This window comes from Opisthocomus hoazin, chromosome 12 (assembly GCF_030867145.1).
Source record: "Opisthocomus hoazin isolate bOpiHoa1 chromosome 12, bOpiHoa1.hap1, whole genome shotgun sequence".
NCBI lineage: Eukaryota > Metazoa > Chordata > Aves > Opisthocomiformes > Opisthocomidae > Opisthocomus > Opisthocomus hoazin.
This window is the reverse complement of record NC_134425.1, coordinates 2,115,930-2,128,214: the sequence shown is the minus strand read 5'-3', so window position 1 is coordinate 2,128,214 and position 12,285 is coordinate 2,115,930. Positions and strand designations below refer to the sequence as shown.

The following is a 12,285-nucleotide window of genomic DNA, read 5'->3' as shown; positions in this document are numbered from 1 at the left end:
GCTCGCAGTAACGCTCGCGCTGTCTCACACCCCTCCGTGCAGCAACGCTTGCACCAGTGCTCGTGCTGCCTTGCACCAACGCTTGCGTGGAGTCTCGTGCCGATGCTCGCACCGGGTCTTGCTCCAGCCGTGCGCAGTCACGCTTGCACTACTGCTCACGCCAGTACCTGCGCCAGCCGCTGCACGCTGGGACCCTCCCCAGGTCCCCCGGCAGGCAGACAGCCGGGGAGGGCTGGGGCAGGGGCCGAGCCCCAGGGACGGCCAGCGGTGGGTCACGGAGGAGCAGACCCTGCCCCAGCAGACATGGGGGGGTCACAGGCACCGGCAGCGGGCTGGGGACACGGCCAGCGCTGGGATGGACGGGGGACAGGGACACATCCCTCCGCGGCAGCACCCCTTCCCTCACCCAGGGACCCCTCCCGGGGCACGGGGACGCGCGGCACCGGTACTGACCCTTCCTGTAGATGACGGCGTTGGCGTCGGGCTCTCCGGGCACGAGGGGCAGCCGGGAGAGCCAGCAGCTCTCGTCCCCCAGCACCAGCGTCACGGGCGGGCTCTGTCGAGGGCAGGGAGAGGGGGTGAGCAGCGCTCCCCGAAAGGGGCTGGGGTCAGGGTGGGGGGCTGGCAGCGGGGGGGGGGGGCTGCGGCGCTCCCCACTTAGCCCGCGCCCGGCTCTGCCTTCCTGCATCTCTAATGAATATTAATGAGCAGAAAGGGGGGGGGGTGGTGGGAATTAATCTGCCTGATCCTGCGATGGCTGCCGCGGTAACGATATGAAATCTAATTATTCGTCCCAATATTTCTAAACCCTCCAACTCAGCCTGACAGTGGCAGCCGGTTGAGGCCTTATCACCGCCAGGAGCCGAGCGCCGGCACCGCGATAAACCCCACGCGCTCGCACGCGCTCGCACACGCGTGTGCACACGCAGCGCCCGCGGGGCCGCTCCGGCAGGAACCCGCCCGCTGCTGCGGAGAGCGGGTGGGAAACGGGGCTGGGGGCTTCGGGACCGCCCTGCACGGGACGGGTGCTGCTGGGGGCACAAGGGCTGAGCTCCCTCGGGGACCACGGTGGCCCTGCCATGTCCCAGGAGGGAGAGGAGGGTGTCTGCAGACCTTCCACGTGTTGCGTGCACGGGGGGATCTGTGGGTACCCCCTGATGGAGGGAGGTCCCTGCGGCGTCCAGGCGCACAGCAGCACCCCGGGGTGCTCCCAGCACCCCGGGGCGCCCGTCCCGGCTGCCCTCCGCGGCCCCAGCCCCTGCGTCGAGCCCTTCCCTGTTCTCCCTGGAACAAAGAGGTCAGTGTCTCCGCTCCGCACCGGCCCGATAACCATCGGAAACCCTATCTGCTCCGCATCCGTCGGGACGGCGTTCTCGGGGGTGGCCCTGCGCCCCTGCTGTCCCCCCTGCGAGCACCGCCCCGGGGTTGGGGGGGACGCGGGGCAGGGATGGAGTCGGGGAGGGGGGACAGCCAGGGCTCAGCCGGCACGTGGGGCTCCACCGTTCCTTGGCACCCCTGGGCTGGCGGTGCCAGCGGGTTTGCACAGCCTCCCGAGCAAGGCTGGTTTTGGGGGAGCCCCGTGGGACCTGCTGGGGGGGCAGGCAGGCATCTTCCTCCTCCTCCTCCTCCTCCATCAGTGCAGCGATGGGCACACAGAGGCGTTAAAGCCACCCAGCGTTCCCATTTCCCACTCAAACCCCTGGGTGGGATAATCTCCCACATGGAGATGAAGAGCAGAGCCGGGCAGGATTTGGGGGAGACCCCCTACACCCCCGCCCCCCCGCCGCCAGCAACAAAGACGAAGGGACCCGAGGGCGACAGCCCATATCAGGGATGGGGCTGCGATTCCTTCCTCGCTTCCCTGAGCAGAGATAGGGGAGGGAGGCGAGCGGTGGAGGAGAGCAGGGCTGGGAATCATCAGCCGGGCTCGATAAGGGAGCTGCTGAAATGGGAGCAAAAATATTTAGACAATAAATGAAGTATCAGAAAAAAGCTGCGCATATCTTTAAGAAATCAATCATCCTGTACCGGGTGTCTGGACACACGGCGCCAACCGGCAGATAGGGAGCCAAACTGGGCAGATAAGGGTTAATCAAGGATTTAATTCAGCAAAGATAAACGGGCCTGAGCTAAAAGAAAAAAAAAAGAAAAAAAAAAAAAAAAGCGAGGGAGAGAGGGAGGAGGAGGTGGGGATGGAGCCTGGGCGAGATTCTCCGGCCTCGAAGACCCCGGGCTGGAGTCCCCCACGTGCGGCTGCTGGGGGGATGCAGGGGGAAGGATGCGGCTGGGATGGGTGGATCCAGCGTCTCCACCAGCCCCGCGTGCACACCCGTGCACACCTGTGCACACGCGCCCCGGCGCAGCGTGCTCCTGCCACCGCCAGTCACCAGCCCCGCGGTGCCTCTGCTCCCACAGAATCCCAGCACGGCAGGGGTTGGCAGGGACCTCTGGGGGTCCCCCAGCCCAACCCCCTGCCCAAGCAGGGTCACCCACAGCAGGGTGCACAGCACCGCGTCCAGGGGGGGCTGGAACATCTCCAGAGAAGGAGACTCCATAACCTCCCGCCCCTCCGCCATGGGCTGCAGAGCCCCGGAGCTTTCCAGGCACGACCGGAGCTCCCCGGGAGAAAATTCAGGGTGGGAAACCCAGCTCCCGTCTCCTCTGCGAGGCCCCTGGGCAGCCACGTGCTGGAGGGGACAGGAGGGGACGGCCGGCACCGCGTCCCCCCGCGATGCTCTGATCTCGGGGCGGTGGGCAGCGCGTGGCAGGGAGACCTCCGGGGCACCCAAACCGGGCCAATTCCCAGGGCGTCGGGAGCTCAGGCAGGGAAAAACCCTCCCGAACCGACTCCTCTCCCCAAACAACTCGCTTCTTCGGGATTCTCCCCGCCGGTGTCCCCGGCAGCATCGCTCCTTACCGTCTCACCACGTCCCGGCGATGCCGGCTCGCTGTGGATGCTGCCCTGGAAGGGTCCCCAGGAGAAGCCCTCGGGGAGGCTCCTGCGGGTCCGCACCCGCCTCTCCCCCTCCTGCACGGCCAGGTCCAGCTCATCTGCGGGGAGACAGGCACAGTGTCACCCCGGGGACGTGGGCACCCACTCGGAGCTGAGAGCCGCTGGTGGGTGCCCCGAGGCCGCGCGTCCACGGTGGGTGGGTGGGATGTGGCCGCTCGCCGGGGGGTCCGGGCACGGCATGGGGGGTCCGGGCACAGCACAGCGGCAGAGCGGAAGGAGCGTTTCCCATCCCCGCACCCAAAGCCGCAGCAGCTTCAGGGCTTAATGGCTTTGATTATCAGATAAGGCTCTGGTTTAATGGGTTAGATAACATGTTAATACGCCATGAAGGCTGCTCTAAAATGTTTTAACTGTGCCTTTTGTCTTTCGGAGGGCAGATAAGATGGCAGGTAACCAATACGCAGACGGATGGGGAAGGGGCTGGGTGCTGCACCCCAAAAACCAAGACGCTCCTCGAAGATGGCAAGCAACCTACTGGTCTGCTGGTGGACTAGGGTGCTCAGGGCACCCGGCTGTGTCCGGGAGGGCTCCCAGGTCACCTCCTTGGGACCCTGCAGTCAGAAAGAGCCCCCCTAAAGCCACGTGCCCGGAGTTCCGTCCGTCGAGGGCAGCGCGGCGGACGCAGCCGGTGCCCAGGTCCTGCGGGCGGGGAGGAGGCTGCGCTCGTTCGAAGGCAAAATTGCTTTCAGAGCTGGAAGCGTGGGGAGGATAAAGCGATCCCATGGCTGCGGAGATTGAAATCTGATGTGTTTATTAGCCGGGCTGACATCTGGATCCTCTCGGCGCCGGGGTGAGTTCAGGTGAGCGACTGGAAGCGCTGGGTGGTGAGCGCGGGTTGGCAGCGCCAGCCATCGCCCGGGTCCCACCATCGCCCGGGTCCCACCATCACCTGGGTCCCACCATCGGCCGGGTCCCACCATCACCTGGGTCCCACCATCACCTGGGTCCCACCATCGCCCAGGTCCCACCATCGCCCAGGTCCCACCATCACCCGGGTCCCACCATCGCCCGGGTCCCACCATCGCCTGGGTCCCACCATCGGCCGGGTCCCACCATCAACTGGGTCCCACCATCGCCCAGGTCCCACCATCGCCCGGGTCCAACCATCGCCTGGGTCCCACCATCGGCTGGGTCCCACCATCGCCCGGGTCCCACCATCACCTGGGTCCCACCATCGGCCGGGTCCCACCATCGCCTGGGTCCCACCATCGGCCGGGTCCCACCATCGCCTGGGTCCCACCATCGCCCGGGTCCCACCATCACCTGGGTCCCACCATCGGCTGGGTCCCACCATCGCCTGGGTCCCACCATCGCCTGGGTCCCACCATCACCTGGGTCCCACCATCGGCCGGGTCCCACCATCGCCTGGGTCCCACCATCGCCCGGGTCCCACCATCGGCCGGGTCCCACCATCGCCCGGGTCCCACCATCGGCCGGGTCCCACCATCGCCCGGGTCCCACTGTCGCCCGGGTCCCACCGTCGCCTGGGTCCCACCATCACCTGGGTCCCATCATCGTCTGGGTTCCATCATCGTCTGGGTCCCACCATCGGCCGGGTCCCACCATCGCCTGGGTCCCACCATCGCCTGGGTCCCACCATCGCCCAGGTCCCACCATCGCCCGGGTCCCACCATCGCCCGGGTCCCACCATCGCCCGGGTCCCACCATCGGCTGGGTCCCACCATCGGCCGGGTCCCACCATCGGCCGGGTGCCACCATCGCCTGGGTCCCACCATTGGCCGGGTCCCACCCTCGCCCGGGTCCCACCATCACCCGCAGGTCCCCTCCGTCCACCGAGGAAGCCCTGTGCCACCAGTGACACGGCTCCGAGCGCATCCCAGGGGAGCACCCGGTGCCCCTCGGCAAAACCCGCCACCCACTGGGAGTTGGGCTGGAGATGAGGTCTGCCAAGGCGTCGAGTGTCCCCAAGGTCTTCGGGGTCACCAGGCTGGTCCCTGTGCCCCAGCCTCCGGCACGCACAAATTTCGACCCGGGAGCCCTCGGCGCTGGCACAGAACCGGCACGCTCAGAAAGTCACCCTGGCCACGGGGATCCCAGCTCCGTTTCTAACTGGGATTTCATCCCCAGCGAAGTGGTTTCGGGAGCGGGCACCGCGCTGGCTCTGCCCGACCCGCACCCCCGGCACCCCTCTGCCCGTGCCCCCACTGGCTCCGTCTCGGGACAGGGAGGAGGAGGAGAGCAGAGGGCTGGGGCCTTCGAGGAGCCGATGGGGTTTATTCCCTGGCACGAACGGATGCTGAGCAGGGGCAGCAGCAGCCCCTCGCCCAGCTGGTCCCTCCCGTGAAGGACCTGGGGGGCAGGCAGGGAGCAGAGCCGCCGGGCAGGATGCGGCCATCAGCGGGGCCTCGGGGCTGAGCGGGGCAGCTGGGCTCCCTCCAGCCCCTCCATCGCAGTCCCAGCACCCCCAGGCCATCGGTCCTCACCCCCCCCCCAGCTCTGGGGAGGGGACAGCGAACCCCCAAATCCCCAGGAGAGCCCCGACAGCGGTGGCTTTGCCACCCTGTACAGCCTGGCTGCTTTCGGGGAACGGAGCCCAACCGCCGCCTCCCCACTCCGTGCCCCGCTTTTTTGCCCCCCCCCCGCCCCCCTTTCCCCCCGTCTCACTGGTAATCAGCGGCGTTCGGGTCAGGAGACCATGTCTCCGAGATAAGAGCGTTCGCCTGACACTTCCCATGTCAGAGCACTTCATCTTCTGTGTATCAATCCCCAACAGAGAAAACACGCAGGCGCTGATAAAGAGAAAACCGTTCCAGGCAGGGGGACAAAAATAGCGTTGCCAGAGCCGGCCCCGCTCCCCGCCAGCACCCCACGGCCGCCGCTGCCCCAATCCGCCAGCGTCACCCCGAAAACGGGATGGGGTGGCCACGCGCTCACGCCGTCCGCGCTTTGGGAACAAAGCCCAGAGCAAGGGGACATCCAAAGCAAAGGTCGTCCCGTGGGGATGACCACGCGGCGGGCAGCAACCCCCTTCCCTACGCTCCAGCAGCGTCACTCTGGGGAGGTTGGGAAGAGCCCACGGGGTGCCCCGGGTGGCCCCCAGCAGCCTCCTCGGCGAGCGGCGAGGAGCGAAGTCCGCGGTCCCCTCCCCACGGGATCCCCCCCGGCAGGTGAACACCACCCCGGGTATCTCACCTGGCCATCGGTCCCCCCCAGGAGGTGCCCGCCGTTATCACCGCGGGGTTTATCTCCCAGATCATTAACTAAATTGGGCAGGGACCCGGCTGTTTGCTTTGGGTTGCACAGAAAAGCGGCAGAAAAGAAGGAAGGAAGGAGGGGGGGAAAGCCCCCAGGGAGCTGGGTGCACCTGCTCGGTGCCGCACCGACCCCGGTGCTCTGCCTGCTGCCCAAACACGGGGTGCCAGGGGCTGCTCCCCCCCCTCCAGGGACCGACAGCGCCTGCTCGCCCAGCGCTGCGCCTCGGCTTATCTCCCCATCGAGAGATTTCAGAGAAATAGGCTGAGCTGCGCCGGAGAGCAAAGATTAATCCTGTCATCACACCGCGGCCACGCGTCGGGCGATCAACGGCTGTGAAGGCACGGCTGGCACCCGAGCGCCCGGGGAGCTGGGGGTCCCAGGGGGGGCGTGCGGGGAGGGACGAAGCACCAAGCACCATCCATGGGGGGATCCCGCCCTGGGGAGCCACAACGCCAGTGCAGCACCCGCATGAGCCCCGGTGATGCAGGGCCTTGGGCAAATGGGGATGAACTGGTGGGCCCTGCTCCCATCCCAGTATGTGTGGGATGTCCCCATGGCACAGCAACCCTCAAGGGGGAGGGAGGACGGATTCATCAATCCATCCATCCATCTGCCCATCTAGCCATCCATCCATCCACCCATCCATCCGTCCATCCATCCATCCACCCATCTACCCATCCATCCACCCATCCATCTATCCATCTTATCCATCCATAAACCCATCTATCCATCCATCCATCCATCCATCCATCCATCCATCCACCCACCCACCCAACTATCCATCCATCCATCCATCCATCCATCCATCCATCCATCCATCCATCCATCCATCCATCCATCCATCCACCCATCCATCTATCCATCTTATCCATCCATAAACCCATCTACCCATCCATCCATCCCATCCATCCATCCATCCATCCATCCATCCATCCATCCATCCATCCATCCACCCATCCACCCACCCACCCAACTATCCATCCATCCATCCACCCATCCATCTATCCATCCATAAACCCATCTATCCATCCATCCATCCATCCACCCATCTATCCATTCATCCACACACTCACTCATCTATCTGCCCACCCACCCACCCACCCACCCATCCATCCACCCACCCACCCACCCACCCGTCAGTAGCCAAGCTCCCACAGCTTTCCCTCTCCCACCCAGGGAAAGCCGAGCTGGAGAAGCCCCAGTTCCCCCGGCAGCCCCGGCCCGGCCCCACCGCACGCCCCGGCTGCCGTTTTTAGAAGCAGCGAGCGCGCGGCGGAAGGAATAAATCCTGACAACTCAACTAGCGAAATGATGTGATGGCACCGCTCCGATAAGATGGAGGGAGCCGATTGGGAAGAGTCTTAAGCTGCGAACACGCAGCATCTCCACTCTTCACCTCTGCTCACAAAGGGAAAATCTCTCCAAAGGGGCTAAGGAGATTATCCCGGCTTTGCTGTCCCGGGTGCTCGAGTAATCAGGGCGGCCTCGGGGACGACAGCGGAGCCAGGAGGGTTTCAACTCGAGCCTTGCTGGGCTGCGCTCGCTTGGGCTCAGCCTGGGGCTGCTCCGGCCAAGCCGCTGCAGACCACGGTGGGACGGTCACGGGAGAGCCGGGCTGCTGCTGGCTTTGCCCCCCCACCCCGGCTTTGGGATGCGGGGGGGCACCCGCTGCCCCGGGAAGGGTGGGAGCCGAGGGGGGAGTTCTCCCTTTATCGCTCCTGCCCATCGCTTGCAATATATTGATTTTTTTTTTTTCTTTGAGTACAAAAGCAAATCATTATCGGGCTGAACCCTGCCCCGGGTTAATGGAGGAGCTGTGACCTACCCCGGGGAGCAGAGCGGGCACCTCCCGGCAGCCGGCGGGGTGGCCGATGGCACCCGGGAGGTGCTGCACCCCCGCAGGGCCGGGCACCCCGCTCACCAGCTGTGCCACGCAGCTGGCAGGCGCCGGCAGTGCCACGCGTCGCCCGACGCCCCGCGTCAGGCACCGTGCCCTGCCCCGGCAGGATGCGTCCCGAGAAGCCTCCCCGCGACGTCGGCGTTCGGGGTGTCACGGGATGCGGGCCCCCGAGGGGGGTCCCCGTCCGCAGGAGATCCCCCTCCCAAGGTGGTCCCTTGGGATATAAATGGGGATGCCCGTGGGGATGGGGACAAGAAGGGACACCGGGAATAACACCAGGAAGCGCCGAGGGAAGACGGGAAGGAGGAAACCCCCCCTGTCCCTGCTCTGTCCCCGGTCGTGGGGCTGCTGGGACCCCCCGGCTCTGCCCAGGCTGGTGCCAGGCCGTGGGGAGGGGTGCAATGGGGGGGGCAGGAAGCCAGGGAGGGGAGGAAGGGGAGCGAAGGGGCCCCCGGAGCCGATGCAGAGGGCAGATATCCCCTCCGGAAAGGGGACCGAACGGGGGGGTCGCTGCCACAGCACCCAGACGGAGCAGGCGGGTGGGAGCTCGGCTTCGCACCAAGCCCAAAACCCAGGGCAGAGAGGCAAGGCAGCGGTGATTGACAGCTGTCAGTCACCGAGCCGGGCAGCATCGCCCTCAGGGCTCTCGCCCCCAGCACACCAGACGTTTTTCTCCTTCCCAAGGGAAAACGGAGGGGAGGACAGGGACAGCGAGGGGGACGCTCCCTGCCTGCACGTCTCCACAGCCCCCGGCGCTGCCCGATGCAGGGGTGTCCCTCCACCCCACCAGTGTCCCCGAACCATCCTGAGCATTCCTCCACCCTACCAGTGTCCCCAAACTGTCCTGAGCATCCCTCCATCCTGCACTGTCCCCAAACTGTCCTGAGCATCCCTCCACCCTGCAGTGTCCCCAAACCATCCTGAGCATTCCTCCACCCTACCAGTGTCCCCAAACTGTCCTGAGCATCCCTCCACCCTGCACTGTCCCCAAACTGTCCTGAGCACCCCTCCACCCTGCAGTGTCCCCAGACTGTCCTGAGCATCCCTCCACCCCACCAGTGTCCCCAAACTGTCCTGAGCATCCCTCCACCCTGCACTGTCCCCAAACCATCCTGAGCATCCCTCCACCCTGCAGTGTCCCCAAACTGTCCTGAGCATCCCTCCACCCCGCAGTGTCCCCAGAGGCCGAACCGAGGGCAGGGACCTGTGGGCGCAGACCCCAGCAGGGACAGGGTCCCCCTCGACATCCCCAATCCAGGACAGGTGCCACCACCCCTGCTGGGACCATCCCCAGCCTGATGCCAAACATCCCGCCGGATACAAGCCGGGGGGGGGGTTCAGGGCCCTGGGGGACCCCCGACTCAGGGGGTACTGCCCCAAACCCCAACTTCTCCCCATCCCCCAGCAATCTAACACAAACACAACTATCTGCCCCCCAGCCCGGCTCCCAGGGATAAAAAGAAATAGCTGGAATAATTTTTTCCCACCCACACACACCGGGGCGGAGGGGAAGGGGGAGCGAGGGGGCAGATGCGGCGCGGTGCCGGCCGTCCGGATGAGCCGTCCCCTCCTCGCCGTGCCCTGCTCGCCCCGATAATAAACCTTGAGGTTTGCAGACAAACTCCGGGCGGCCGGAGATTATTCAGGCAGGAGTCGCGGCGCAGATAAACACAACCGAAGGCGAGCGGGAGGCGAAGGGGAAGGGGGAGGCGGGGGGAAAGGAAAAATAAAAGTTTGCTGTTCTAATTAGATCCATCAAAAAAAAAAAAAAGAAGAAGTTGCCCGGTCCTGTCCTGATAACCTGCACACGGGACGGGTGGCGAGGCCGGATTCCTGGTCCGGGGAGAGACGGACCTGAGCCACAGTCCGTAATTAACCCGAAGCCATCGTCACCGCCCGGGAGCAATTAAATAAACTCCAAACAGACAAGCTAGCAGCCGGGGTTTGGGGCTCAGCAAGGAGGAGATCTTGGTGGGGACCCAAATAGCAAAGCCGATGTGGGGAAGGGGGTGAGGAACCCCCCGGGAGCGAACGCTGCTGTTTTGGGGAGGGTGGTGGGACACGGCCGGGGGGACGGCACCGAAGCCACCCCTTGTCTGGCCCCGTCTGCTCCATCCCTTCCCTACGGGCAGCCCAGCAGTGTCCCCATGGGGACAAAAGCAAAAGGCTTCATCCTACCCTGCAGACAGGCAAGCGCTGGCCGGGCTTCCCACGGGCTGCAGCCTCTCGGCAGCTCCTGGTGGGGATTCTCTAGTGTCTTGTAACGTGGTTGAGCAGCTTGTCCCTCAGCGGCGCTCAGCTCTCCTCCACTCCCCTGTCCCAACACCACGCTTGTGAAATTTCTTGGGAGCTTTTCACCTTAACCCTTTGGGAAAATTGGCCTGACACGGTGAGGTTGGCTGGGGAGCGATGGGGCGAGAGGGGACAGCCCTGGGAGGGGACCCAGAGGCTGTGGGTGCTCCTGACCCTCTCTGCTGCCGCTCCAGAGCAAACAAAAACGAGTGGGAAAGATGGAAACCTGGGGCACGGCAGAGAGCTGCTGGCAGGGCTACGGGGAAGGATTTGGGGGAATTGGGAGAAGGCATCTCCCCTCTCCAGACCCACCAGAGGATGAAGCGGCTGGCACGAAGCGTGCCCATGCTCCATCCCGGGATCCCGCTGGGAAGCAACCGAGTCGGGGTGCCCCAGCACCCCATCTGAAGGCGCAGCGCATCCATAAAGGCTCCCAAATCGAGGACTGCAGCCTCCAGCTCCCAGGGATTTGCCCGTCGGCCGGGCGAGCGGCAGCCCCCCTCCAGCGAACGAGGTCATCTCAAAGATAAAACTCCACACTCCCCCCGCCACGGCGAGCTGCCGGCACGCTGCGTCCCCGGCACTGCCGTGCACCCTCCAGTTCTGGAGACCCAGAGGGCAAAGCCATGGGGGGGGGAGGTGGTGTTAGCCCGGTAGCCCCCCAGAAAGGGCCAGAGGAAGGCGAGACCCCGCAGGGCACGAACAAAGGCGCCCGGGAGCAGCCCGCTTGTCGTCGTCCCCCCCCACCCTGCGCCGTGCCGCATCTTCGCGGCTGCCATTGCTGACATACGGCGGATCCTGCCAGATAAAAAAGAAAATTCAGGCTGCTCAGAGTTTCCCTTTTCGCCAGCTCCATCCCTGATAAGTGCAGAGCCTGCAGAGCGCCTGATAGACGGGCTATCGCGGCGGTTGGTGCGAAAGGAACACCCTATCGCTGCAGCATCGCCGGACCGCCATCAACTCCCAGCCACACAGAAATTAATACCACTCCAATTACCAGAATAGAGATGGGCTGGGAGAAGGCGATAATAAAATCTCTTTTACATAAAGAATGCAAATAACCCGCTCCGGCGAGGGAAGGGGGGAAGGGGAGGCACGGCCAGAGCCGAGGCTTCGTGGTCCCTTTTGGGGAGCCCGCGGTTGACGGTGCCGCCGGGATTCGGGGCTGCCCCGGGGTACGGGGACACCCACGGGTTCGGCACCGCGGTCCCCTCCCGCCCCGCACCGGGATGCCAGGAACGGGGAGCCCGGCACTGCCGGGGGCAAAGGGCTGGGGAGCAGATAAGGAGGAGGTGGCGGTGGCCTCGCAGCTCCTTCCTGCCCGGCACGCAGGAAGGGCCGGGATATCAGCGGGACCGGCGAGCGCTTCCCTTCGGATGGGGCGGGAACGGGGAGCGGGGCCGTGGCTCCCCGCAGGGCCGTGGGGATTTCGGCAGCTGCGGGAGCACGTGCGCCGGCAGCCGGCGTTTCCCAAGGGCTTCTCCATCGCCCAGCCCATGCGGGAGGCTGGTGGCCTTGGGGACACGGAATCCCAGCATGGCAGGGGTGGGAAGGGACCTCTGTGGGTCACCCAGCCCAACCCCCTGCCCAAGCAGGGTCACCCACAGCAGGCTGCACAGCACCGCGGCCAGGCGGGGCTGGAATATCTCCAGAGAAGGAGACTCCACAGCCTCCCTGGGCAGCCTGGGCCAGGGCTCCGTCACCCTCAGAGGGAAGAAGTTCTTCCTCGGGTTCAGCTGGAGCTTCCTCTGCTTCAGGTTGTGCCCGTTGCCCCTTGTCCTGTCGCTGGGCACCACTGAAAAGAGTCTGGCCCCGTCCTCCTGACCCCCACCCTGCAGATATTTCGAGGCATTTCGAAGGTCCC

General features: G+C 65.3%; 1 protein-coding gene across 1 annotated transcript in view; it reads right to left on the bottom strand.

Annotated features, from left to right (window-relative positions):
- Window positions 1-12,285, bottom strand: part of ZFPM1 (zinc finger protein, FOG family member 1) — a 41,327-nt gene that overhangs the window by 6,608 nt on the left and 22,434 nt on the right. Inside the window, 2 exon segments of the mRNA XM_075433992.1 lie at window positions 454-556; window positions 2,918-3,051. Coding sequence (XP_075290107.1) covers window positions 454-556; window positions 2,918-3,051 — 237 coding nt within the window.